This window comes from Elephas maximus, chromosome 3, assembly GCF_024166365.1.
Source record: "Elephas maximus indicus isolate mEleMax1 chromosome 3, mEleMax1 primary haplotype, whole genome shotgun sequence".
In the NCBI taxonomy this organism is placed as follows: Eukaryota; Metazoa; Chordata; class Mammalia; order Proboscidea; family Elephantidae; genus Elephas; species Elephas maximus.
This window is the reverse complement of record NC_064821.1, coordinates 148,090,522-148,117,533: the sequence shown is the minus strand read 5'-3', so window position 1 is coordinate 148,117,533 and position 27,012 is coordinate 148,090,522. Positions and strand designations below refer to the sequence as shown.

The 27,012-nt window shown below is 45.6% G+C and overlaps 1 protein-coding gene across 1 annotated transcript in view; it reads right to left on the bottom strand.

Moving 5' to 3' along the window:
* The window catches only part of ABCA4 (ATP binding cassette subfamily A member 4), a 176,256-nt gene that overhangs the window by 63,647 nt on the left and 85,597 nt on the right, over positions 1 to 27,012 (bottom strand). The window contains exons 12-20 of the mRNA XM_049879742.1: positions 22,284 to 22,489; positions 21,211 to 21,387; positions 19,088 to 19,310; positions 15,282 to 15,503; positions 13,713 to 13,917; positions 10,235 to 10,300; positions 5,520 to 5,609; positions 3,552 to 3,726; positions 307 to 438 (exon numbers count right to left, since the gene is read on the bottom strand). Coding sequence (XP_049735699.1) covers positions 307 to 438; positions 3,552 to 3,726; positions 5,520 to 5,609; positions 10,235 to 10,300; positions 13,713 to 13,917; positions 15,282 to 15,503; positions 19,088 to 19,310; positions 21,211 to 21,387; positions 22,284 to 22,489 — 1,496 coding nt within the window. The remainder of the gene's footprint in view (positions 1 to 306; positions 439 to 3,551; positions 3,727 to 5,519; positions 5,610 to 10,234; positions 10,301 to 13,712; positions 13,918 to 15,281; positions 15,504 to 19,087; positions 19,311 to 21,210; positions 21,388 to 22,283; positions 22,490 to 27,012) is intronic.

The following is a 27,012-nucleotide window of genomic DNA, read 5'->3' as shown; positions in this document are numbered from 1 at the left end:
GTTCCTAAAAAACATTTCAGGGCCAAAGGGCCCGGAGACCAGCCACTCTGTTAGAGAGAAGGCAGCATCACTCTTCTGAGGTAGACATCATGTCTGAGTGCCAAAGACACAATCCCCTTTTCTCAGGGACATCTGTCTCTGCAAGCAGAGATAAAAGGACCTTGAACACTAGGGAAGCCAAACAAAAGTACCACCATACACCCCCAGACCTGGCATCCCTAACTGGGCTCCAGAGTGTGTGTGTATCAGGAGCACAGGTGAGGAGAGGGGCGGGGGGGGGGGGGTTTCAGTTCCTTTTTCACTTACTGGTGGAACAGGATGTTGTGCTGTGGACACATGCCAAGGCTCTGCCGCACCGCATCCAGGCTGGTTTCAATGTCCTTTCCCCCAATGAGCACAGTCCCCGACGTTGGTGGCAAGAGACCTGTCAAGATGGACCTGCCAAATGTGGGGGTCAGTGAGCAGAAGAGATGGTCTTTAGGAACACGCCTTCGGAGGGCAGCCCATCACCAGGGTCAGTGAGGACTCTCACTGTGAGGCCCATCTGTCGCTCTGACTTGAACCCAAACAGTCATTAGTGTGGGGACAGTTCCACATATGGGGTTTGTCATGCAGTGTGGACATATAGGCCCTGATGCTGATGAACACACTGCTCTCCTTTTCTGCTCCCAGTTCTCCTGGGCAGTCACTGAGGGCCTCAGGCAACCCCAGCCTCTCAGAACATGCTCTTTTTTTTTTGCTTCCTTTGTTAATTAACCTTCTTATTATTATACATACACACATAGACATATACGTATGTATACATACCAAAAACCCATTGCCATCGAGTCGAGTCTGACTCATACAGACCCTGTAGGACAGAGTAGAACCGCCCCATACAGTTTCCAAGGAGCACCTGGTGGATTTGAACTGCTGACCTTTAGGTTAGCAGCTGTAGCACTTAACCACTACACCACCAGGTTTTCCGTATGTATATAACCCCCCAAAAAACCAAACCTGTTGCTGTGGAGTCAATTCTAACTCACAGCAACCCTGTAGGATGGAGTAGAACTGCTCCATAGGGTTTCCAAGGAGTGGCTGGTGGATTCAAACTGTTGACATTTTGGTTAGCAGCTGAACACTTAACCACTGTGCCACCAGGGCTTAAATGTATATATATATGCGTGTGTGTGTGTATGTGTGTATAATTCTATTAACCTTGTAATCCCAGTCTTAGCTACATAATCCTATACACAATGGTCAGAATGTTCTCTTGTAGCTACAGGTCCCTCCCCAATTTGGCATCACAGTAGCTGGCATCATAGGGGTCAATAAAAGGTGTTCACTGCAGGGGTAAATGCTTTGCCTGCTGGGGGAGCAGTCACAGACGTTGAAAATCCATATGTTCCCATTGCAAAGCCCAGGCTAAGGTCTTAATGGTGGCAAGAAGCCCTGGCACACAGTAGACCCTCAATATGTATTGTTGTTAGCTGATGTCGAGTCAGCCCCCAACTCACAATGAACAAAACACTGCCTGCTTCTGCACCATTCCCATGATTGGTTGAGGATCGGACCATTTTGATCCACAGGGTTTCATTGAATGATTTTTGGAAGTAGATTGCTGGGTCCTTCTTCCTAGTCCATCTTAGTCTGGAAGGTCCACTGAGCATCACAGCAACCACAAGCCTCCAGTGACAGGTGGGTAGTGGCTACGTATAAGGTACGCTGGCTGGAATGGAACCTGTGTCTCCTGCATGGAAAGTGACAATTCTACCACTGAAAAACCAACGCCCCCTTCAATGTTTAGTTGTTGATTAATTGACTGAAGCCAGGCATCGGAATTATCACCAAGACTATCATCTTTGGACCCGACAGATAAAAAGCCCAATTAAAAAAAAAAACACCAAACCTGTTGCTGTCGAGTCAATTCCAACTCATAGCGAGCCTATAGGACAGAGTAGAACTGCCCCGTAGAGTTTCCAGGGAGCACCTGGTGGATTCAAACTGCCGACCTTTTGGTTAGCAGCCGTAGCTCTTAACCACTACACCACCAGGGTTTCCGAAAAGCCCAGTAGCAACCACTAAATCTTTTGTAAAATGGGAAATAATGACTCGCACCACATGAAGTTGTTGTGAGGATTCAATAAGTTAAAGTGTTAGAACAGTGTCAGCATGAAGTAAAGCTCAGACACATTATTACTACTATCATTGCACACTATGCGTCCACCCCCTGGAGAAGCTGCGTTTCAGCAGTGGATGAAGTAATATGTTTGCCCTTGAGAAGCCCTGAGATTTGGATGGAACTTGGGGCTCTCTGACCATATTAGCTCACAAGGAGAGGAATCAGGCAGAGCAAGTGCGGCCACGCCCAGCTTTGTCCTGAGTTCAGATACCATCTCAGGCTATCTGAACTTGGACTTAGAAGTTGAAATCTCTGTTGATCAACCACTAGAGGGAAACAGAGCCAAATACAATGGCACTGGCCCCACATTCCATTCACACGGAACCGCCCTCAGAGAACATTCCAGCGTAGGGTGTACACTTTGCTGTTCCTTCCTGGGGCTTTGCAAAAAGCCAAGGGACAAGAAGACTACGTATCCCAGGGCTCACCTCCCTCAGAGAGGTCTGCCCCGCTCCTCCTTGGGAAACCTTAGTGAGTTCTCCTCAGCAGAGGGCACTCAGGCCCCTCAGAGGAGCTTGGAGAGCCTCGGGGTGAGCAGTCCACACAGTCTTCCTCCTCCCTGAACTGGGCTTTCAACTGCCAGGCTGTTACCCTACAGGCCCCTTTACAGAGAGCATCCTTTTTTCTTTCTCCAGAACTACCACCAACCCTTATCAGGGGCCCCACTCTGACATAGAAGCCACCTAGTAAAGAGCAGGCAAAGGAATGTTCTGTGAAAATAAGGCGTCCCTGAGTGGCACGAACGGTTAAGTGCTTGACAACTAGCCAAAAGGTTGGTGGTTCAAACCTACAGAGAGGCGCCTTGGAGACAGGCCTGGCAACCTGCTTTTGAAAGGTCATAGCCTTGGAATTCTATGGAGCTGTTCTACTCTGCACATGTGGCGTCGTCATGAGTTGGAATTGACTCAATGGCAACTAACAACTACCAAGGCAGAGCATGTGGCAAGGGCTTTATCACCAGCTTAATAACAGTAACCCAGGAGGGGATGGGGGTGGAGAGGGCTCCTGGATGTCAGGGATGAGCGACTGTGAAAGAGAAGGAGCCCTGTGGTGGGAAGACCTGCTTCTATCCCCACTGAACGATTGGAGCCCAATGACATTCAGAAAATGGCTTCAACTCACTGAATCTCTGCTTCCTAGGGCACACCAAGAGGGCGATGAATTTACCCCATTTTCCTCTCAGGCTTCTAGTGAAGATCAAATGAAACAACACATGGGACCTGGCTTTGAATTGCAGTACACTTTACACATTCCTGGGACCACAAATATAGAGCATATTTTTTGCCACAGAATTCAGTGGGAAAGGGTAGGCTGCAGCTAATAGGGAAAGAATAAAGAGAAGAAATGACAGGATAGAACGGCAATTCAACTTCTTTGCCTGAAGACTCACAAGGTGGTGGTTTTCCCCGCTCCATTGTGACCAAGGAAGGCAGTGATCTGGTTCTCATAGAAGGTAATGCTAAGACAGTCCACGGCTGGCTTGCCACAGGGCTCAAAAATCTTTACCAGATTCTTCACACATACCCCAGGAACCAACCCTGGAAGCTCACGTTCAAAGAAGGATTCTGGGAGGGGAAAAAGGAACATGATGTAAATATAATGCCTTAATGTACACATTCCCCGAGGTTCTTTCTTCAGACAGTTGTCTTCTCCTGCAATTTTACCTGCTCCCATGGCTTTAGCTATGATCTTTGTACCGACAACTGCCAAATCTATAGAATAATGACAATAATGCCAGCTAACATTTATTGAGCGCTTACTATGCTCCATGTACTGTTTCAAGTATTCTACATGAATTATCTCATTTCACTCTAATAACAGCCCTATAGAATGGACATTATTACATCACTTCTATAGATGAAGAAACCTGGCATGGAGACATGAAGTGTCCTATGAGGCCACATAGCTCGTGAGTGATACAGCTGAGATTTGATCCCAAAATGTCCTGCTCCGATGTCCACACTCATCATGGGGCACCCTCTGTCTTTACAAAGTTAGCCCTAAGCTCAGTCCTCAGTACCAGGCCTTCATTTCTAACAGTGTGGGGCATTTCCTCACGGATTTCTCGTAGCAGGTCAAGCTCCTCATCTTCCTCCCTAAACAACATTTTTCTTCAGACTCTCTCATGTCCACTCCTGCAGCCACCATTCTCCTGGTCACCTTGGCTAATGCTGATTTTTTGCTCCTCAGGACTCCAGTGTTTCTCTGATTAGCTGGGCAGGCAGTCCATTCTTCCTCGTCACTGTCCCTCAGATTCCCTCTGCTTTCCTACTCCCATACCCACCCCCCGCAGTGTAGACTCACATTGCCATGATTTCCCTTCTCTCTGACCTCCAGTCTCTCCCTGCTCAGTTCACCCCACACAAGGCTACTTGATTTATCTTCTCAATATTGTCGCTCTGAGCATTTACTCCCCTCCAGAAAGCATCCTATTGCTCCTTCTGTTCCTCCTGCCCTTGCCTGTGACTGAGGTGGGACTGGACCCCAAGCCCCTGATTTCAGCCTTGGAATTCCACTCTGGGAGCAGGGTCTTCCCAGAGGCACCGGTGGCTGCAAACCAGCTCTGTGAGTTGTTGCGGGTTGTCGGCCTCAGTGGTGGAAAACAGACATGAGGTGGGGAGAAGGCATGGAAACGAACCCACTCATGCAAAGTCAGGCAAAGCCCAGAGACCACACTGCCCCTCCCAAACCAGGGTGATGACAGCAACAGCATTTTAGCATCCAGAGAAATGCCATATGCTTAGGGAATGGAAACCTGTACAGTGCAGGTTTGAGAGGGATGATAGGGAAGGCAAAGGCAGGAGAGAGAACAGTCGTGAACCTGGTCCTTCAGGTCAAGAATTATTAGGTAACTTCCACTGTCAGGAAAGGCTTTTTTGATGGCTTGAATGAATGGGCTTCCAAATTCGTAAACCTGAGTGAAGTGTGGTCAGTTCCCCTGGAGCTCTCATCCCCCTTGAGCACAGAAGCAAGGCATTGCATTTATTTTTGTCTTTCCTTATAGCTCATATCCGCTTTAAGGCCCAGTGACCCAAGTTATTGTTCTCGTTAAATCCTCGGAAGTCAGCACGTTTGTGCAACTCACTTGGGATTTGCCTAACAAGGGCACAGACACACTACATACTTGGGGTTTGCTTTCTCCAGGAAATATGCGTTCATGTCTGGGCTGGACCATTCATTCTGCACACATGCAGCTGGACCCTTGAGAGGGCACCAGGTTTAAATCTGGTCAACAGAAAAGTGGTTTTCTGGGTTTCATCGCATGCTAATCATGAGGTATCTTGGTCTGTAAGACCCTTTACAGTGTTCGGAGCCTTTTCCTGGTCTCTGCTCTGTGTTCTTTGTTTGGAGCTTTTACCATTTATTCCTTCTGGGTGTTCCGGATCCTCTGTTTCCTCCGTTAGGGGCTCAGTCTTTTCCAGGGCCCTTTCTTCTCTGGTTGAACACCCTGCATCAACCAAAAGCCAGTGTTATTCCCCCAACCAGATCTGGGAATCAGTAAAGACAGGAAAACAGGGGAGAAGTGGGGGGGAGGGGGCGAGCAAATGAGTTTCCTAAGATAACGGGAAAGCGCAGTTCCCTCAGAAGTCTAAGTCAGCATTCCAACGACCAGCCCCCGTGTAGGCCCACCGGACTCGGACCCACTGCAGGCCTGTGAAGTGCTGAACCGACCCTGCTGGAGGTGCCTCACACTGGCTGGATGATGTAATCCCCCCAAGTCCTAGAGCAAGTTCTATAATGAGAGCTTCAGGTTAAGAGTTTCTCCTCATCCTGTTAGCACGCCAGGAGGGACCCACGATGTCAGAAATGATGACTTAAATAAAGGAAGAAAATCAGGACTGGATTTGAATTGGTTAATTATCCTTAGCACAGCACCAGTACTTTTCACCCCATTCCAGAACATAGCAAAGTCCTGGTGAACCAGGAGTCAAAGTCCATTCAGGGCGATACGATGGACACCCAGTTTAAATTACTCCTCGAGGAATGGTTTACCTGCGAAATCCACCTATATAGGTATCTGAGTATCTCGTTTTGATTTTTGACTGCAGAGTTGAGCCTGGTTGAGGTATCAGAAAAAAATCAGTTGCTATGGAGTCAATGCTGATCCGTGGGAACCCCACGGGCATGTCAGAGCAGAAACGTGCTCCCTAGGGTTTTCAACGGCTGACTTTTTGGAAGTAGGCCAACAGGCCTTTCTTCTGAGGTACTTCTGAGTGGGTTTAGAACTCCAACCTTTTGTAACTGGTTAATGCCGTCATCTGCTAACCCAAAAGTTGGAGGTTTGAATCTACCCAGAGACACCTACGAAGAAAGGCCTGGCAACCTACTTTCAAAAAATCAGCCCTCGAAAATCCTGTAGAACATTAAAGAATTTTATCAACAAAATGAAAAGACAACCTACAGATTGGAAGAAAATTTTCAAGAGCCATATACTAGATAACGACCTAACCTCCAAAATACATACAAAACAACAACAAAAACATAAACAACCTAATAAAAAAAACGGACAAAGGACTTGGACAGTTCACCAAAGAGGATATTCAAATGGCCAACAAGCACATGAAAAGGCGCTCAGCATGACTCATAGCAACCCTATGGCAGAGTAGAACTGCCCCATACAGTTTCCAAGGAGACCCTGGTAGATTCGAACTGCTGAGCTTTTGGTTAGCAGCTGAACTCTTAACTACTACGCCACCAGGGTTTCCTCATTAGCCATGAAACAACCAAAACCAAACCCACTGCCATCGAGTCAATTCTGACACATAGCGACCCTAAAGGACAGAGTAGAACTGCCCTATAGAGTTTCCAAGGAGCGCCTGGTGGATTTGAACTGCCGACCTCTTGGTTAGCAGCTGTAGCACTTAACCACTACACTACCAGGGTTTCTCATTAGCCATTAGGGAGATACGAATCAAAGCCACAATGAGATATCACCTCATCCCCATTAGAATGGCAATGATCAAAAAAAAAAAAAAAAAGAAAAAACAAGTGTTAGTAAGGTTGTGGAAAAACTGGAACCCTCATCCACTGCTGGTTGGACTGTATAATGCTACAGCCACTGTGGAAAACAGTGGATCCTCAAAAAGCTGAGCATAGGATTACCATATGAGTCAGCAATCCCAATCCTAGGTATATAGCCAGAAGAAGCAAGAGCAGGCGCGCAAATAGAAACCTGTATACCCGTGTTCATTGCAGCACTTTTCACAATAGCCAAAAGGTGGAAACAACCAAAATGTCCATCAACAGATGAACAGATAAATGAAATGTGGTCCATACATACAATGGAATACTATACAGCCATAAAGAGAAATGAAGTTCTTGTGTATGCCACAATATGCATGAACCTTGAAAACAGTATGATGAGCAAAATAAGCCAGTTGTGAAAGGACAAATACTATATGATGTCACTTATATGAAATAAGCAAATACATAGAAACCAAAGATTATTAATGGTTACAGGGGGTGGGAGGGAGGGCATAAGGGGGAGTTTTTGTTTGGGTGATCTACGTTGAGTTTATGTTAACGGTGGTTTGGATGAGGATGGGGATAATTGTGGCACCACAGGAAAAAGGGAATCACTGCCAGTGAGTTGTAAACGTGGAAGTTGTTGTGCTGGTGGATGCTTTGGCGTGTATATTTTTACCATAATCCAAATCAAAACAAAACAAAAAAATTCCACACACAGATCACAGTTCTACTGCGACACACATGGGTTGCCATGAGTCAGAGTCAGCTTGACGGCACTATATCAGACAATGTCCCGCTGCTATTTATAAGGTTTTCACTGGCTAATTGTTTCAGAAGTAGACATGAGGTTCTTCTTCCCAGTCTATCTTAGTCTGGAAGCTCTGCTGAAACCTATCCAGCAAAGGTGACCCTGAGGGCATTTGAAATACTGGTGGCATAGCTTCTAAAATTACAGCAACACACAAGCCATCACAGTACGACAAACTGACAGATGTGTGGAGGGTTGAGGTACAGGCCTGGACAAACTGAGAAGTATAAACACACACAGACACACACACACACACAGGCATAGTTTGTAAACTTGGCATTTGGTTTAAGAGGACATCAGGACATCCTGGAAAGGGAAGAGCAGCAGAAGGGGAGGCCGGCCAGAGGAAAGCAGGGGTAGGAGGAAACTGCTGCTGCCAGGCGTCTGTAGTCACAGGGCCTCCCAAGAGGAGGGTGAGTTTTTTTTTTCCCCCCAGTGCAGTAGCCAACCAGGGCCTCTCTCAGTCCACTCCTCCCTCTGTAGAGTTGGAATATATGGGGTGCAGCAGCAAGCAATGAGGCCTGGTTGTCGGGGACGCTCCACAGCCAGTACTTCTCTTTCTACTTCCAAAGAATTTTAAAACTTAGTTCCCACATTCCTTTGATCGCTTTAAGAGCTAACACGCTGTACCAACGTGTAATAAAATCGCTCGGGAAATATCCTTCTAAATAGTTTTGTCACTGGAGTGAGTCCCGTGCCAGGAAATCTGTGTCCTGGTTCCAGATGGTGCTCCAAGTCACATTGTGCTGTGTCCTGTCTCTTCATTTGTGGAAGGCAGGGGCTGGGTCGAGAGACTCAGCTCTTCTCTGATTTCAGAATTTTACGGATTGATTTCTGTCTAGCCTGTGAAACTGAAGACAAATATTTGGCTTCTGTCAGCAAAAATACATGTGATTCACCTTTTGAAGGAAGACATTTGTCTCAGGAATTTTTTTTTTTTGAGAGGTAGAGTACCTGCTGGAATTGTGAAGAAAGAAAATATCACAAGTCCTAACATTCACTGACATTAGAAGCATTCCTGGAGCACACTCCTATGCCAAGATTCCCACCAGTGACAGGATTATAACTTTATGACAGTGGAAATTTTAAAGTCTATAGACAGAGAAGACAGATAGACCAACGTAATGGAAAAATACTGAGTTGTCCTGCTGTTTGTTTGAACCATTAAGAAAAAAAAACAAATAGCTTTTTAAATGCCCTAGACTAATCCCTAGAGAAAACAAACATCTATCTTGGGGCTTAAAGGATAAACCCTGGCCCAGGCCCAATACTACAAAGAGCAGGTAGGTGAGGGAAAAAACAAAACAGATTGGAAAGAATTTTCTTTGCTTTCAGAACCTCCTAGCTCCGGGGGAATCCCCAGGTTCCTGTGCTTCACAAAGGTCTGTGGTTTTTCCCACTTCTAGAACTCTCCCTGGGCCTCCCGTCTGGGTCAGTAGGAAAGGTTCGTTGTTACTGTTAGTTGCTATGGAGTCGGCCCCCAACTCATGATGATCTCATGTACAACGGACGAACATGCTGTCCGGTCCTGCACCATCCCCACGATGGTTGTAGATAGACCTTTGTAATCAGCAGGGTTTTCAATGACTGATTTTCAGAAATAGATCCCCAGGCCTTTCTTCCTAGTCTGTCTTAGTTGGGAAACTCTACTGAAGCCTGTTCAGGATCATAGCAACATGCAAGCCTCCACTGACATATGGGTATTTTGTATCTAATATCCACCCCGGACCCATCTGTTAGTCCTCCTCCCTGGATCACAAGAAAGGTCAGCTCCGGGAGAGCCTGGGAGTATCTGCCTTGAAGATCAATAGCCCCACCTCAACCTCTGGAAGAGCCATCATCTTGGGAGAAATAATTAATTTATATTTTGAAAAGGTAGAAAAGAATTTAAAAAAAAAAAAAAAGCAGGCATCAGAAGATGAATAAAAAGATTCCTTCATGATTTTCTGGATCTCTTCGCCTTAATCTGAGAAACTGCAAAAGTCATTTGCACCCTGTGGTGATTTAGCCTTTGTTTAGTAAGGTAGCTTAAACCACCATGAACAAGTTGCACAGGACCCTGGGTTTATCAGTTCTCAGCCACTTGCTCTAGCCCAGGGTCTCTCAGGAAACGCGAAGGTGGGCTCCCAGAAGCTGTGATGCCTTGCCATGGTGGCAGAGGTCCCGGGTGGCCGCTGATCACCAGGAATCATCCCTGTGACACAAAGGACCACTTCTACAACCCACACATATCCCACACATGGCCAAAGGAGCTAGTCTGAAATATTAAGATTTGGTTTTGTTTTTAAATAACTCACCTTCACCACCCAGCCAGTAGGACTCTTGCAGAAGGAAGTACCAGGGAAGTGGGGTTCCATAATCCCCTAAAAATAGACAGACAAATAAAGAGAAAAGCCTGAATAGTCTTCCTTTTCCACTTTACCATAGTTCCATAAGATCTCGAATTCATCTATCTGAATGTCAGATCGTTAGCTATAATATTTAGAGTTCATTCACCAAAACATGGCTACCACAAAGTCTGCTCTCCCAATGTTTTTATCTAGAAGGTCATGTTCTTGGGTGGAATTAGCAACACTAATGATCTTGGTTTCCAAAAAAAAATTTCACTGAAGAATTAAATTATTTCTTTTTCCAACAATTACCAGATAATAATAATGATAATAATCACTAATATTTGTTGTATGCTTTCTCTGTGCCAGGCACTGCTGTAAGCCCTTTTCATGTATTAAATAATTGAATCCTCAAAACAACTCTAGGAGATAGGTAGTACTATTACTGTTTTACAGATAAGGAAACAGAGGCATACAGAGGTTGAATAATCTGCTTAAGGTCACGGCTAATTAAATAGGGGTGCAGGAATTCGAACTTGGGTAATTGGGTTCTAATACTACTTTCCTTAACCACCCCCATTTTACTGGCTCCATCTGAGTTTCAGGAACAAACTCCAAAATGTATACTTCAGTTCTCTTAGCAAGTTTTATTCCCTGCAAAACGTTGATTTTGTGAGAATGCTCTTTGTTTGTTTAATCGTCATCACGTGTTTCATGGCTTTCTCCACTGGCAGATCGTAGGCTCCTCAAGAGCAAGCCTAGGTCATTTTTGTCCACCCCTCTGTTCCCAGAATCTGGCCCTGCTCAGCCCCTAACACATAATCCTGCTCAGCAAATAGCTGTCGAAAAAGTTAAAGCTTTTGGCTGAAATAAATCACTTGAGTTAGGCACAAATTGAAATTTCAGTGCAACTAATAATTCTCACTGTAATACCTCCTCCCAATGGTCCAGTGAGAGAGAAGAAACTGAGGCTGAGCAAGATTCAATGTGTTGCTCAAAGTTACACAGCTAGGATCTATACTCAGGCCTTCTGACCCTCAGTCTAGCATTCTTTCTCGTTCTCTGAGGTTGTTGAGATGATCTGAGAGCCGTGAATTCATCCCTCCCCAGGGGTCCTCAGCCTCCCTCTCCCCTGCGTGCTTTTGGTCACAAGATGGAGACCAGCGCACGACTACCATAATGCAAGGTGGCTTTCGGTTGACTTGGAGATCACTCAAGTGAAGTACAGACTTTTTAGCTACCAGGAAATGCTAATTTGAAGGGAAATTCCATTTCCTGCAGAGCAAATACAAACACTAAATTTGGATTCAGGAACTGATTTTCCAGGCTGCAACACACTGTTGTTGTTAGTTGCCATTGAGTCAATTCTGACTCATGACAACTCTGTGTGTTACAGAGTAGAACTGCTCCATAGGGTTTTCTTGGCTATGACTAATTAAATATTTATTCAGTGTCCACCAAATATCAGGCACTATTCTAGGCAAAAGGCCTATAGCAGTGAATGGAACAACCAGGTGACCGTGCTCATGTAGCTCATGGTTTCTTGAGGGTAGGCTGTCGATAAATACATAAAGATGTATCATCTCAGGTGGTAAACAGTGTTTAAAAAAATTAAGTAGGGCAAGGAGACAGGAGCACTGAAGAAATGCTATTTATATAAGGATAGATATTTAGATATTTTTCGTCAGGAAAACACCCTGTGATAAAGGGACATTCGAACAGGAAGCAAGTTGCAGATTGAAGGAGGAGGTGAAGGGCCGTGCTTCTGGCAGAGAGGACAGCAGATGCGAAGCCCTTGAGAAGGAAATGTATTCAATGTGTTGAAGAACAGTAAGAAGTTTGGTGTGGCTAGACCAGAGAAACATGGGGGAGAAGGGCATGAGATGAGGAAAACAGTGGGAGGCCAGATATTGTAGCATGTCATAGGCCAGGCTTGAGACCCTGAATTCACTCTGAAGGAGATGAAAAGCCATTGGAAGGATTTGAATATGAGCTGACATGATCTGAACTAGATTCTCAAAGGATCTCTCTGAATACAGTATGGAGAATAGACTCGCAGGAGATGAGGGTGGAGGATGGAGTCTTGGACTGGAAAGGTAGTGGTGGGGGTGGTAACAAGGGACCAGATTTTCGATACACTTCTAAAGTAGAGCCAATGGGATTTACGACACCAAGATTTAAGTTTCACATTTCATAACATGGAGGAATCTGGAAGGCATTATGCTCAGTGAAATTAGTCAGTTGCAAAAGGACAAATATTGTATAAGACCACTATTATAAGAACTCAAGAAAAAGTTTAAACAGAGAAGAGAATATTCTTTGAAGATTAAGAGAGGGTGGAAGGAGAGGGGTTTTCACTAATTAAATAGTAGATAAGAACCATTTTAGGTGAAGGGAAAGGCAACACACAACACAGGGGAGGTCAGCACAACTGGACTAAACTAAAAGCAAAGAAGTTTCCTGAAAAAACTGAATGCTTCGAAGGCCAGCGTAGCAGGGGCGGGGGTTTCAGGACCATGGTTTCAGGGGACATCTAAGTCAATTAGCATAATAAAATCTATTAAGAAAACATTCTGCATCCCACTTTGGAGAGTGGCGTCTGGGGTCTTAAACGCTAGGAAGTGGCCATTTAAGATGCATCAATTGGTCTCAACTCACCTGGAGCAAAAAAAATGAAGAACACCAAAGACACAAGGTAATTATGAGTTCAAGAGGCAGAAAGGGCCACATGAAGCAGAGACTACATTAGCCTGAGACCAGAAGAACTAGATGGTGCCCGGCTACAACCCATGACTGCCCTGACAGGAAACACAACTGAGAACCCCCGAGGGATCAGGAGAGCAGTGGGATGCAGACCTCAAATTCTCGTAAAAAGACCAGACTTAATGGTCTGACTGGGAGCAGAAGGACCCCAGAGGTAATGATCCCCAGACCTTCAGTTAGCCCAAGACAGAAACCATTTCCAGAGCAAGCTCTTCAGACAGGGATTGGACCGGACTATGGGATAGACAATGATACTGGTGAAGAATGCGCTTTTTGGATCAAGTAGACACATGAGACTATGTTGGCATCGCCTGTCTGAAGGGGAGATGAAAGGGTAGAGGGGGTCAGAGGCTGGCCTAATGAACACAAAAAGAGAGAGTGGAGGGAAGAAGTGTGTTGTCTTATTAGGGAGAGAGCAATAAGGAGTTTACGAATTTTTGTATGAGGGTTCGACTGATTTGTAAACTTTCACTTAAAGCACAATAAAAATTAAAGAAAAAAAGATATAAGTTTCAGATGGTGGTTCTGAGAGCACAAATTCAAGGAGCTTAGAAATGATGAAATTTAAACTAGATGGAATGGGTAGTGCTAGAGTCACCATGAGTCAGAATCAACTCCATGGCAACCAATTTACAGACCTGAAGAACCCAACTGCCTTTACTCTATAGAGGGAGATCCTTACCTGGAAACACCTGGTCAAGGTACCAGGCAAACAGGCCATACAGAGCAGCATCGAAGAGCATCATCTTCATGGACAGGAGGAAACTGAACTCATCGCCTTCCACGGGACTGTTGCCGATGTTGCTCCACTGCAGCCCCAGGCCTTGCTCTTCAAAGCGAACCAGGTACTCAGTGCCAAACCCGAATGCCACAGGAGACAGCAGGCTCTGCAGTAGGGAACGGGGGCCTGGGAGATGAGCAGAGGGTCTTTCACCCAACACAGCAGCACCCAGAAACCCACAAGCTCACAAGGTAGGAGAAGAACCAAAAGAAGTTCCACGTTGTATCTAAGTGTAAGCCCACCTCAGGGAGGGGTTAAGGCAGTCTTCCCATAGGAAGAAAATTCTGGAAATGTCTCTCAGGCCTCAGGGACCACTGCCCAACACCCACCGGGCCACGTCTCACCTGGTCAATGGAACACAGATGAGCTGTATAGTGTAATGGGGAAGACAAAGAAATGCCACACAACAGAACACACCCAGGGACCAAAGGACCTCACGTTGTCCTTCCTCCCTCTTTCCCCTTCTTCCTATCTCTTTCTTCAGATCACACAGTGCTTGGCAGAACAAAGATGTTAACATGAGATGCTTAGGGAAAATTCCATTTGAAGAGCCCATGAAGGTCATCAGTTTCCTAGGGCAGGCTAGGGGGCTAGTAGGGGATGGTCCCATGACCCCCAGTGGCTGATAGAGAGGCAGGAAAAGCCTCGCTTTACACTAACTACCACCCTTCCCTATCTTAAGACTAGGGACAATCATTTTCTTTCGTTATCTGTGAAGAAAACAAGTAAATTGAATAAACGGAATGCAGAAAGAGGTCTGAAGCAGAAGCTCCACAGCCATGTCTCCATGGGTGGCTGCTGATTGGGCAAAAAGCACAAAGGCACATGAGTCAGAATGGACTTGATGGCAACTGGTTTGGTTTTGGTTTGGTTACAGGGTTCAGAGGCTGCTTAGCCTGGGTCAATGAGAGGGTGGAAATGGTTCATTTTAAACAATTAGAGACAAGACAGTGCTGTTAGTTTGGGAATTGTGAACTAAGAGATCTCTCAGCAACCGCAAGCCAAGTCCTGGAGCCCTCTCCTGACTGTGGTCTGCTCCTGTGTGGACTGGGTCATTGCCTTATCCTTCTGCCCACCCTGGTAGAGCATTTTAAAGACACTTGTAGAACTACTCCATTCAAGTTATTTTAGAGAAAAACCAAGACTTAATTCACGGAAACTTCTTTTTAGATGGAACAGTCTGAATCTTCGCAAACACTAGAAAAAGAGATGGAGTGACATGCCACGTTGGTCGTCCTCTGGTGGATAAACAAACGGACCTATGAGTTGAACTGATGTCTCAACTACTTCCCAGGGCAGATTCATCAGGCAAGTTGGATGAGGAGTAACTTCTCCTACTTTCTGCTCTGTGGCTTTTATCCCTTAGTCCCTTTACGCCCAGGGGCAAAGGGAGCCGCCTCAGAGGGTGACCTACAGGATAGGTTACGACCCTTCAGAGGAAACGTATCATCCACCAGGGTGACCCCTCACCACAGCTAACTTCAGCTCGGCCGTCATCTGGTCTTGCCAGGCGAAGCAGAGGATGTGTGGCAGATAGAGGGTGAAGTAGATGACGCCACTGCAGGCTGCTGCCAGGCTGGCCCTGGAGAAGAGTGTGCTGAGCAGGAAGCACTGCATGATCGTGGCGGTGGAGAACACCAGCAGGAACAGGAAGAGGATGAATGGGTTGCTGTAATGTAAGATTCTTCCATGCTGAAACCAAAGAGGCCACAAGTCAGTAATTCCCCCCCACAACCAGGGGCAGCGTCACACACAGGGTGTGACCTCTGGTGCAGTGGTCCCAGGGTCCCTAGAAGCCCTCTGCCCCAGAAGGATCTCTCCCACAAGCCTGTTGTCGGTGCCGAAATTTCCATATTTAGAGACCCAACACTTCAGTCTCTTAATCCTACAAATGCCATTTTCCCTGGGACAAGTTAACACTTTAGGCTGTCTATCAGTCACTAGGAAACCCTGGTGGCACAGTGTTTAAGATCTATGCCTGCTAACCAAAAGGCCGGCTGTTCGAATCTACCAGGTGCTCCTTGGAAACCCTATGGGGCAGTTCTACTCTGTCCTTTAGGGTCACTATGAGTCAGAATCAACTCGACGGCAACTGGTTTGGGTTTTTTTTTTATCATCAGTCACTAGAGAAGCCCTGGTGGCACAATGGTTAGCCATTCTGCTGCTAAGTGAAAGGTTGGCAGTTCAAACTTACCCAGTGGCTCCAGAGGAGAAAGACCTGGTGATCTGCTCCCATAAAGATTATAGCCTTAGAAAATCCTATGGGACAGTTCTCCTCTGCCACATGGGGTCACTGTGAGGTGAAATCGATTCGACAGCACCCAACAAAAGCATCAAAAAAAAACAGACCAAACCCAGTGCCATCGAGTCGATTCTGACTCATAGCGACCCTATAGGACAGAGTAGAACTGCCCCATAGAGCTTCCAAGGAGCGCCTGGCAGATTTGAACTGCAGACCCTTTGGGTAATCCACAGCCGTAGCACTTAACCACTACGCCAGCAGGGTTTCCACAACATCAGTCACCAGTAATTATTACGTGTTAAGTAAGCAGATCCTTGGTGGGGAGGGGATAATGTAGATAAATGTGTCTACAGCAGAGAGGAAGACCAGCATAGGGGGTCTTGGGGCATTAATAGAGCCCAAGGCTATACTGGGTAGATGGGAAACAAGGGAGGTGGGAAACCACTCAAAACAAGCTTTAGTATTTTGTCTGGAGCCTGGCCTGTTGACTTGATCATTTACACTTTGTATTCTGAGTTTTGCCACTCACATTGGTAAAAACATCAGTGATTAATCCAGATCACTTGGAAGTGGATTGATCCTTTCCATTCATGTTCATCACACAAATACATTTCTTAAAACCTGTGGATAATACTCAATAGCCTCCAAAGTCAATTACTTTGGCTTTGTAGAAAACAGGACCAAACTAACAACTCTCAGTTAGAGTTAGTTCGACTATAGGATAAATTGAGATGTTCAAATTTTTTAGGCCTCCTGAATTTTTACCCTTTGAACGTATCTCCAAATACATATAGACCATCCCAGGCTTTTCTCGAGAACTTAGAAGCACAAATAGGTTTATCTCGTAAGTGGGCTCTGAGGAACTGGTAGTGGCTCCCTAAAGTACTGGGTTCCTCTCAGTAGAAAAGAGAGATCAGTTAACAATGTCTGTCATGTGCATGCGAGAGTTGAGGTGAACAGATGTGCTACTTATCTGCTATTGCCATCATTTCTCCTTTATAATCTAATGCCTGCTGGGCACTGACAGGAGATTGAAAAAAAAAAAGGATAAAACAAATGACAAAGGGGCTGGAAGAGAGCCACGCCTAACTAGAATCAGAGTCTGAGGAAATTTAAGCAAAGGGCAAGAGCTCTCGCTTATGTGTGTCAGAGTTCTCCACATCACCCTGGAAAGGCCACCCATTTTCCTTTATCACCTGGGAACTCAACAAAAGCAAGTCCATGACTGAACATGTGGCTTTTGGCTGGAAGAACGTTAAGATAATTGCTGCTCTTCTCAGAAGAATAAAATCCGTTTCTTAGCCCGGTTTCTCCTCATAGCAAAGTCCTAGGACTTCTAACCCAGTTCTAAAAAGTTCTAGGCCTGTATAATTCTAATTGACTCAAGGCAGAGATGTCAGTCACGCCTTGGCTTCCTATAATGACCACTTTTCTTTGTTGTTTCTGTAGCTTGCATAACAATGGAACCTTCCCATTGTCCCTGCTTCCAGCTTCTTTCCTGAAATGTTGAGGTGGGGAGGAAGGGACAGGGAAAGATGAGAAAGTCATTCAAAGGAAAATCCTATTTTGGTGTGGAAAGCTCTGTTTCCGTCCTTACTGAAACAATGTTCCAGTTCCCACAAGGAGAAACCCCTTTGTGCGAGAAACTTTCTTTGCCTCACGTCCTAAAAGCTTTGAAGTCCTAATGTCTCATTGAAGTCAGAGCTCAAGGTCAAGTCAGTCAAAGTCTCATGGCCATTGCAAGTCAGATGTTTATGCATTTTTGACTTCTTTAATTCTAAGGACACAGACTATCTTGGAAAGGAGCAGACCAAAGGATGGGAAGGAACATGGGGCCACTAGAGGAAGACAAGGAGCTCAGCTTCTCCCCTCATCTCTATAGAGCTCTGGCACCATTTGGCACATTCAGATGGAGTCAGGTTGTTTGAGCAGAATGACCTCTGTCTCAGCACTGATTTTGAAAGGGCTCTAGCACCAGGTTTGACTAAGGCCAAAGCTCACTGGATTTTAATGCAACATTAAAAAAAAAAAAAAAACCCTTCAGACTTGCTGCATTTCACTGCCAAGAAAGAGGCAGGACTTTAACTGGATACATGGACAGAGTATGTGATGGAACATTGTTGCATTAGATTAGCACTAGGTATGGTCCAGCATGACAGGGAGACACTTAGAGTTCTGTGGGTGACCACACATATTACATAGTGCAGAGAAGTACTTCATATGATGATGGAAAGAGGAAAAACAAGCTTGATAAGACTACATTTCGAGCTTGTAGATTCTACCAAATAAAATATCAAAAATCTATCTAAATGTATGTCCTTATTATCCAACAAATACAATAAATCATCTACTGTGAAGGAGCTAAAAATAAGGGATTGTAGTATATTTGTGAACCAAAGTTTCATTTTCAAGTCTAGCTTGCAAGGGAGTTGCATGTTTGCAGAGCATGGGCCCATGCATGCTGCCTGCGGCTATAAAAAACCCTTATCGCTGAGGAAGGATGGACTCCAAATTCCATCCTTTAAGACAGAAAGATCTTGAAGATTCTGCAGGCAGGAGGATATTCTCTGGGGAAGCCATGAATGATGTGGCCATGATAATGATAACACTGAAGAGGCGCTCCACATTCCAACTTCAGCCAGTGGTTGGGACAGTAATCCCAGGAAAACACTCCTTGTACTCATTTCTTCTGTGTTTGGAAAGAGAGGACACTTCTGAACATACAATCAACCTGTGTTAACAGCAGTTTCTTGACAGAACCCAAGGAACGGGGCTGGATAATCTATGTAGACCAAGTAGCTTCCTGGGCAGGATGTGGAAGACAGGAGGGTGCTATGATACAGTGGCTTCTTGGGTGGTCTTTGTTGCTCTAGGTGTCTTCCCCTTGGCTGAAACAGCCAGTCAGCTAAACTGCCATGCTCCTATTGGTGGCCAGAAAATAACTAATCCAGGCACAAGTTGATTAACATGAGGAAGTGTGAGGAAAACCAAATTATCCAAGGTTTTTCTGGGCCTTCTCCATCTATCTGCTTACCATGATGAACATTGTCAGGAGGAAGATGCTCATTGACATGATAGAGAAGCTGTCCAGGAACCAGGTACACCAAATTACTGCATTGGAGACACCCTGATTTTTTAAAGTTTCCTTCAATCTCAACTCCTTCTCCAAGACGATGCTCTTTACAGTCATGGAGACAGAGTAGATCCAGGCCAACACCATGAAGACAGGGAAACAGCGATTCAGGATGATCATAAAGCTGAAGCAAGAGCAAAGAATCAGAGTAGCAGAGTGCTCCGTACCTAGCAGAGGTAGAGTACACTTATATTGAATGATTTTATTGAGAACAAAGCCCAGGTGTAGGGGAGAGAAAGCAAAAAAATCTCGAATGATTTAATACATTGTATTTTTATTTTTATCTGGAAGGGTTACTTTTTCTTTAGAGCAAGATGGTAGCTTTCTAGTTAACCCAAATGAATAAATAGATAAAATGTGTAAATAAAATCATACTATATGTTTTATATAGCATAGACCTTCCCTGTAATTCCTCACAGGAAGGGACTACAGACTTGATGATGTGGAATGTGACTGGAATAGATAGGTACATGCTAACCGGTACTGACATCAAGAGGTTGGTCAATAAACAAGAGGAACTGGTCGTAGTGAGGTCAATAACTGGGCTCCTCAAGGGAGTCAGCTAGCCCAGTACTGTCTGCTATGCAGGAACTAATTAATGTGGCACTCCAGAAGCCAGCAGTCTATGAATAAACCCATCAGTGATCCCAAGCTCTATTAGCCACTGTCTCTACCAGCCATGTACAGGTAGAGTAGATCTGTGGATATGCACTCCAGGAAGCAGGGTGATTTGATAATCTGGAATTACTTTGTTCTGAACTCTACACATGTTTTCTATGTGCTAGTAAAGCCCTTGGGGGTTAATATCTATTGGAAATTGTTAGCTGTTTTGAGAGAAAGGGCCAAATTCTAGTATGGGACGGTTTCACTCAATATGGCCCTAGGAGGAGAATGGCAAGCTCATAAAGTCTAAACTTCCGGTACTGACCACCAGAGGGCTCTCCCATGCTGAATGACCTAATCCCTATTGTCTTTCCACACCAACCCCAATTCTCGGCCAGTCCCTCCCATTCTGCTATTGAAAGTGGAACTGGGTTTTTGCTCCTGGGTCCACTTGCCATCTGTGCCTACTGTCCAAACCCAAACTGACTTCAAAATGGCCACTGGCATTTTGAATTGTTCTCCCTTTAGTCTTCTATGGAACTGAGCATGGAGAAGCGATTGGACTAAATTGTTGTGAGAAGGGTTCCTGTGCCCATACTGGGTTTTATTTCACTCTCTCTCTCACCAGCTAGCAATTTGACCCTTCCTTCAGGCTGTACATGCTTTTCTCCTCCCTGGACTCCGCAGACACACAGGTACGCTATAGGGAACTTGCCAGTTTTCTTCCAGGAATTGAATCCCTAAGCCAACTCTACAGTAGCCAGCTGCTGCACTGGGAACATTTCTGACCCCATCCGCCGTGATAAATGAGCCCTCCCAGCCCCTGTCTCCTTCTCTGCGCCTTTCTCCACCACCCCCCAAAAGCCGTGTTCAGCAAAACAGTAGGCCACTTCCTTAGCCTGGGGACTGGGTGGGCAGGGAGGAAGGGCCCAAGCTCATCCAACACATTCCTCTACCTTTTCGTTAAGCATACATCGTGGGAACGTTAATTAGAGAAAGGCCTGCATTACTCCGAGGCTCCTAGGAACCGGACCTACTTGCCATGCAGAGTCCTCATTTGCCGATTTGGCAATCACTGGGCAAAAACTCTGACCCGAATCCTTCCACATACCAAGCACACTACGTAGTGGGAATCTTAAAAAGCCTTCGTTCCATCTGCCAGCCTCACTTCCTTTGCTTTAATTTTCACCTTCCCTTCATACCCACGCACCAACTCCTTTTTCTCTCCCTACTACTTCGCTTGTCCATTTCCCCCTGCCTGGAGCCTGGGAGAAGTTGGCTCCTCAGTCAGAGCCCCATTCTCCGCAGTCTGGCCTCAGTCCCTGAGCTTCTCTCCAAAGAGGTTGAAGCCCTGGGAGCACCCCACCTGACCCCGGCCCCAGTGCCCCGATTAGGGCGGAGGAGCTTAACCTGGGACTCACGAGTCATCCACGAAACAGGGGTAAGGCATCTGCTGGAGATAGATTCCAAACGGAACTTCAGCCTGGGCCTGACTCCTGGTGATCCCCTGTTCAATCATGTCCTGCAGATAGGCAAACCCTCCCCAGATATAACGGAAATCTTCCACAGGATCAGCTCTGGGACCAGAATCCCAGTACCTGAAAAGCAACCAGAGGGGAGAAAACAGGATGCCAGCGGGAACACTTCATGAACACACTTGGAACTCACTCTCTGGGAACCTTCTGTGGAAACTTTCCAATTCTGTTTTCTAATTCAGAGTTTATATCTCAGTTATGAACATTAGCCACAACGTGATTCTGTGATTGCTTTCATTCAAGGACTCTACTTACAGCTTTACAAAATTATCTTACTTCCTCTTATTTCACTTAATTTTATTGATCTACAGGCTGAGCGCAGTCTCAATTCCTTACCTTGTAAAACAAAACAAAACAAACAAACAAAAACCAAACCTGTTGCCGTGGAGTCAATTCTGAGTCATAGTGATCCTATAGAACAGGGTAGAACTGCCCCATAGGGTTTCCAAGGCTGTAATCTTTGCAAAAGCAGAAGCAGACTGCGACATCCATTTCCCACCGAGCAGCTGATAAGTTCCAACTGCCCACCTTTCGGTTACCAGCCCAGGCTTAATTAACCACTCTGCCACCAGCGCTCCTTCTCCTTACTCTGTATGTACCAAATGTAATTTCCAACCAAATGTAACTTGCAGCCAAATGTAATTTCCCATCAACTTTGGAGAAACCCCATTTGTAGCATCCCTATGTGAAGTTAATGCAATGTCCTGAGGTTCTATAACCAAACTGCACAAGGCCAGCCGGGGATAAGTGCTAATTTAAGGGATGTGAAGACAGGGTAGCTGAGCTCTCCTGGCCCTACCAACTAAACACATCTAACTGGTTAGCTTTGTTCTTTGATCCTGAAGTGTTTCTGTGCTTTTCCAAGTAAACCTCCTACCACTGGGAGGAGATGGGTGGCCTTCTTCTTGAATCGTACCCTAGGAGTGGCTACAGCCTTCTGAGATTGCCTGAGACATCACCTGTCTTTGATCTTATTGGTTTTCTCCACCACATCTATGTCCATGCGGATCTTGTACTTCACGTGGGGTGGTAAGGAGCTGGTCCAGGGATACATGTCAGGGAACACCACGCCGGCCCAGAACCTGTTTTCCTCCAGCAGAGACAGGGCTCGTTGGGTGAGTTGGGTTTCATCATCGTAGCTTTCAAACTTATCCAGGGTCAAGCACTGCAGATAATCACAGAAGTTGAGAGAGTCTGATGAGCACCAGCAACAAAGATTCAACCTCAAAATAAAAGGCAGAGGATAAGGGCTGCTGCCCCAGGGAGGGGTCAAATGCAAGAAGACCTATAAACTTAATGTTTGCTTAACTCTGGAGTCTGGTGTCAATTTTTCAGTGTGTCTGAATTCAGGAGCGGAAGGGGGCTTGGAAATGCTGACTTGCTCTTAGCCCCGCAGGTTTCATGAGAACCATACAATCCAGCTGTCCAAGGCTGTCCAAATATGGAGCTCCTCAAATGACAAAAATACCCGGGGCTCTCACTCCCCAGCATGGGGAGGCAAGGGAGTGGGGTCACCCTGGATGAAGGCTGCTTTGAAGCTCAGAAAGCCTGATGATAAAAGAGTTTTAAAAAGGAGAAACATTCCTAGTGGCAAACCTTCCTGCCTCTCTCCAAATATACATGGATGGCCAGCTGAGGAAAGAACAAGAAGGAAGAAAGAAAATAATAGAGAGCCAAACTGATTTAGAGAAGTCATTTCCAGTAACAATTCTGTGACAGGTAATGGTGGTAGAACAGGAGCCCTGGTGGCGCAGTGTTTAAAGCACTTGGCTGCTAACCAAAAGGCTGGTGGTTCGAACCCACCAGCAGCTCTGCAGGAGAAAGACGTGGTAGTCTGCTTCCATAAAGGTCATAGTATTAGAAACTCTATAGGACTGTTCCACTCCATCCTACAGGGTTGCTATGAGTAGGATGCAACTCGACGGCAAAGCCTTTTAAAGGTGGTGTACAAGGAATTTCCTAATATGTCTCTTTTCACCCCCAGAAGAGAGAAACAAAAGGTCAAAACTACGAATTTCTTTTAATGTGAATATTAGGGGTTGTCTACTTTGCTAGGTTTATTAAAGAATTATATTGTTATTTGTACGTGCTTTTTTTCCTTAACTTCTTGTTGCTGTAACACACTACAGGCATTTGTGTCAATGTCTCTTTCTTAGAATGTAACTCACAAGAGGTCAGATGGCCTTGTCTTGATTAATTTGATCATTAAATACTTACTGAGAATCTGCAATATGCCGGAGCCTGCTTGGCTCCAGGGATACAAGGAGGAGAGAGAAAATCTCTTCCTCAAAGAAACTCAAGACCTAATGAGGGACAGAGTTGGGTTAAACCAACAATTGTAATACAGAATGAGCAGGTTCTGATGGGTGCCAGCCCAGAGTCCTCTGGGAGCCCACAGGAGGGATGTACCAAAGTCTACGTGGATGAGTCAGGGAAGGCTGCTTTGGGGACAAGACTCTTGGGCAGGATGAGGATGAGCAGGAAGAAAAGCAGGGAAGGTTGGCTCAGGCAGAGGGAATAGCACATGGAGTGTCTGGGACCTGCAAGAAGAGAGCATGGCCTTATACTTGGCTGTGCACTGGAACCACTGGGGAGCTTTACAAAGATACCTATGCCCAGACCCCACTCCAAACCAATTAAATCAGAATCTCAAGAGAAAGGGCCAGGGCATCAGTATCTTGCAAAAACCTCTGAGGGTAATTCCAATGTGCAGAGAAGAGCGCAGGGTGGACAGAGATGAGTGGCCAGAGACGAGCACTAGAAAGATGGGTGGCAACCAGATCATGTTTGTCCTTCTGGAATTTGTAGGGTGACCAACTGACTGAATTCTTTCTGGGGACATGGGGTTATCAAAGCTAGAACCAGGAAGTTCTGGGCAAACTCTAAAAAGCCCTAAGGAGTTACTGCAGTGTTTTAAGCCAAGGGGGCAGTGGTGGTTCAGTGATAGAATTCTCACCTTCCGTGTGGGAGACCCAGGTTTGATTCCTGGCCAGTACGCCTCATGCCCAGCCACCACCTGTCTGTCAGTGGAGGCTTGTGTGTTGCTATGGTGCTGGACAGGCTTCGGCAGAGCTTCTAGACTAAGGCAGACGAGGAAGAAAGTCCTGGTCATCTACTTCTGAAACTCAGCTCTAGAAAACCCCGTGATTCACAGTGGTCCGATACCCAACCCATCACGGGGAAGGGGCAGGGCTCTGTTGTGTGGGGTTGGAAACCCTATGGGGCTCTTCTACAGGGTCACTATGAGTTGGAATTGATTGTAGGGTTTATGGCATCTAACATCAACATGATATATGTAATCAGATTGTTTCAGAAAGATCACTGGCAGGAAGGGGGAATATGGGGGGTTCAGGATGGATTCAAGGAGGCAAGGAGAAAAGCAGGAAGACTGGTTAGAAGGATTTTGTAATTTCAGTTTAAAGGAGCAAATTAATTTGCACAAAGAGCCTGTAAGTTACCTGGAATGCCAATTTTACTGACAAGGAATCTGTGCTTGCGGAGGGCACCTGCCTGCGACCATACAGCCGACAGTGGCAGAGCCTGGATTCTCTCCTGTTTTCAGCTCTGGGCCCAGAGTTCCTCCTGCCACATCCCAGGTGCTCAGGAGGCACAGGAATAGTCCCATCTACTGTATGGCTTGTAAGGCCCTTTCGCGTGCTCACAACTGTTTTACAAAGGAGTTATCAATTATCCTCATTTTACAGCCCGGAAAACTCAGGCTCAAAGAGGCTGAGTAACATCTCCAAGACAGTCGTTACTGTCAGCTGCCACCAAGTCAGCCTCTACTCATGTCAATCCGTGCACAACAGAACAAAATGTGCCATCCCCTTCATCAGTTGTGGATTGGACCACTGCGATTCATATGGTCTACATTGGCTGATTTTCAGAAGTCGATCTCCAGGGCTAACTTCCTGGCTCTTCTTAGTCTGAAAGCTCCATGGAAACTTGTTCAGCATCATAGCAACACGCAAACCTCCACTGACATTCGGGGGTGACTATGTATGAGGTACGCTGGCCAGAAATCAAGCCCAGGTTTCCCACATGGATGGTGAGAATTCTACCAGTGAACCACAGAGTAGGTATCAAATCCCAGTTCATTTGATTCCAGGAGAATTGTTACCAGAAGAAATAAAGAAATGAGAAAGGTGGACCAATCGTAAGGACCTAAACAGAGAACCAAGCTGCCACAGGACTGGTAAGAAGCAGATAAAGCCAGCTCAGTCACTGAAAACCCCTCATTCCTACATCCCATTCCAGGGGCATCAGAGCTCCCACCCCAGCCAGATGCCTCTTATTACTGAGGAGTTGTGTTTGGACGAAGTACTGCAAACCTAATTTAGGGCCTCCTGAGCTAAAGTGCTAAGGGAAACCCTGGTGGCGTAGTGGGTAAGTGCTACAGCTGCTAACCAAAAGGTCTGGCAGTTTGAATCCACCAAGCGGTCCTTGGAAACTCTATGGGGCAGTTCTACTGTGTCTTCTAGGGTCATTATGAGTCAGAATCGACTCGACGGCAGTGGTTTTTTTTTTTTTTTTTTTGCGCTGAAGTGCTTCTCCTCAGGCTCCACAGCCTGGGAGCAGGCCCCATGTAATTTTCTCAGTCTTCTAGATAAAAAGAAAGCAAACAAAGGAAACTGTTAACTTTCCAGCTGATATGGGAAAGAGGAATACAGGTACATGAGAAAATCTGGAGGGTCAAGGCTTAAATAACACCATAAGAAGAAGATAACTATTTTAGAAGGAAATGGAACTAGTATTTCTTTAGAGAATACCATTAAGTACAGGCGGAGTTAATGGAAATGGGGAATTTTCTTCAGTCAGCCAGTCTCTCACAAACAGCCATTGCCTAGCCTAACAATGGCCAGTCCTGAAATGAGAAAAAGGATTTACTGGCCTCATACACAAAAGGTCCTCAGTAAATGTTCATTTCCTCTGCACAGACATAACATTGTTGTTGCAAGATACCGTTGAGTCAGTTTGACTCATAGTGACCCTATATGACAGAATAGAACTGCCCATAGTATTTCTAGGCTGTAGTTTTTACAGGAGGAGACTGTCAGGTCTTTCCTACCATGGAGTGGCTGGTGGGTTCGAACTGCCAACCTTTCAGTCAGCAGCTGAGCATTTAACTGTTGCACCACCAGGGCTCCTTAGACATAACATAGGGTTTGCTATTTTAAAAAGGCCTTTCGTGGGGAAGCTAATATGTAGACTTTCACCTCAGTCAGAGACCAAGGACCTGGTACTCAGTGTCTGTCAGTACTTGACCCAACAACACTGACAGAGAATTGTCAGTATAAGAACTGAGCTGCTTAGAGTACATATCAAATATACATTTAATTTCCCTTAGGGAGACCTCAGCATTCTATAAAGATGAGTAATAGAATAATCTCACTTTATCAGTTCAGTGAGTTTAGAACTGCATATATAGAGTTTTAGTATTGACTATCAGAGTGAATCTGAAATTAAATTTCTAAAATGAATAACAAAATCATGCTGGGGGTTGAAAGTTCTTCTTTGCCACTTCTTTTAGCTCTGGCACTTTGTGGGCACATAGAAAATGTTCCACCAGTGGGTTTGAACTGACAACCTTTCAGTTAGCAGCTAGGCATTTAACCGCTGTGCACTCAGGGCTGAAATCCCATTGTATACTGTCTCATAAGTAATGTTGTCAGGTGCTGTCAAGTCAGT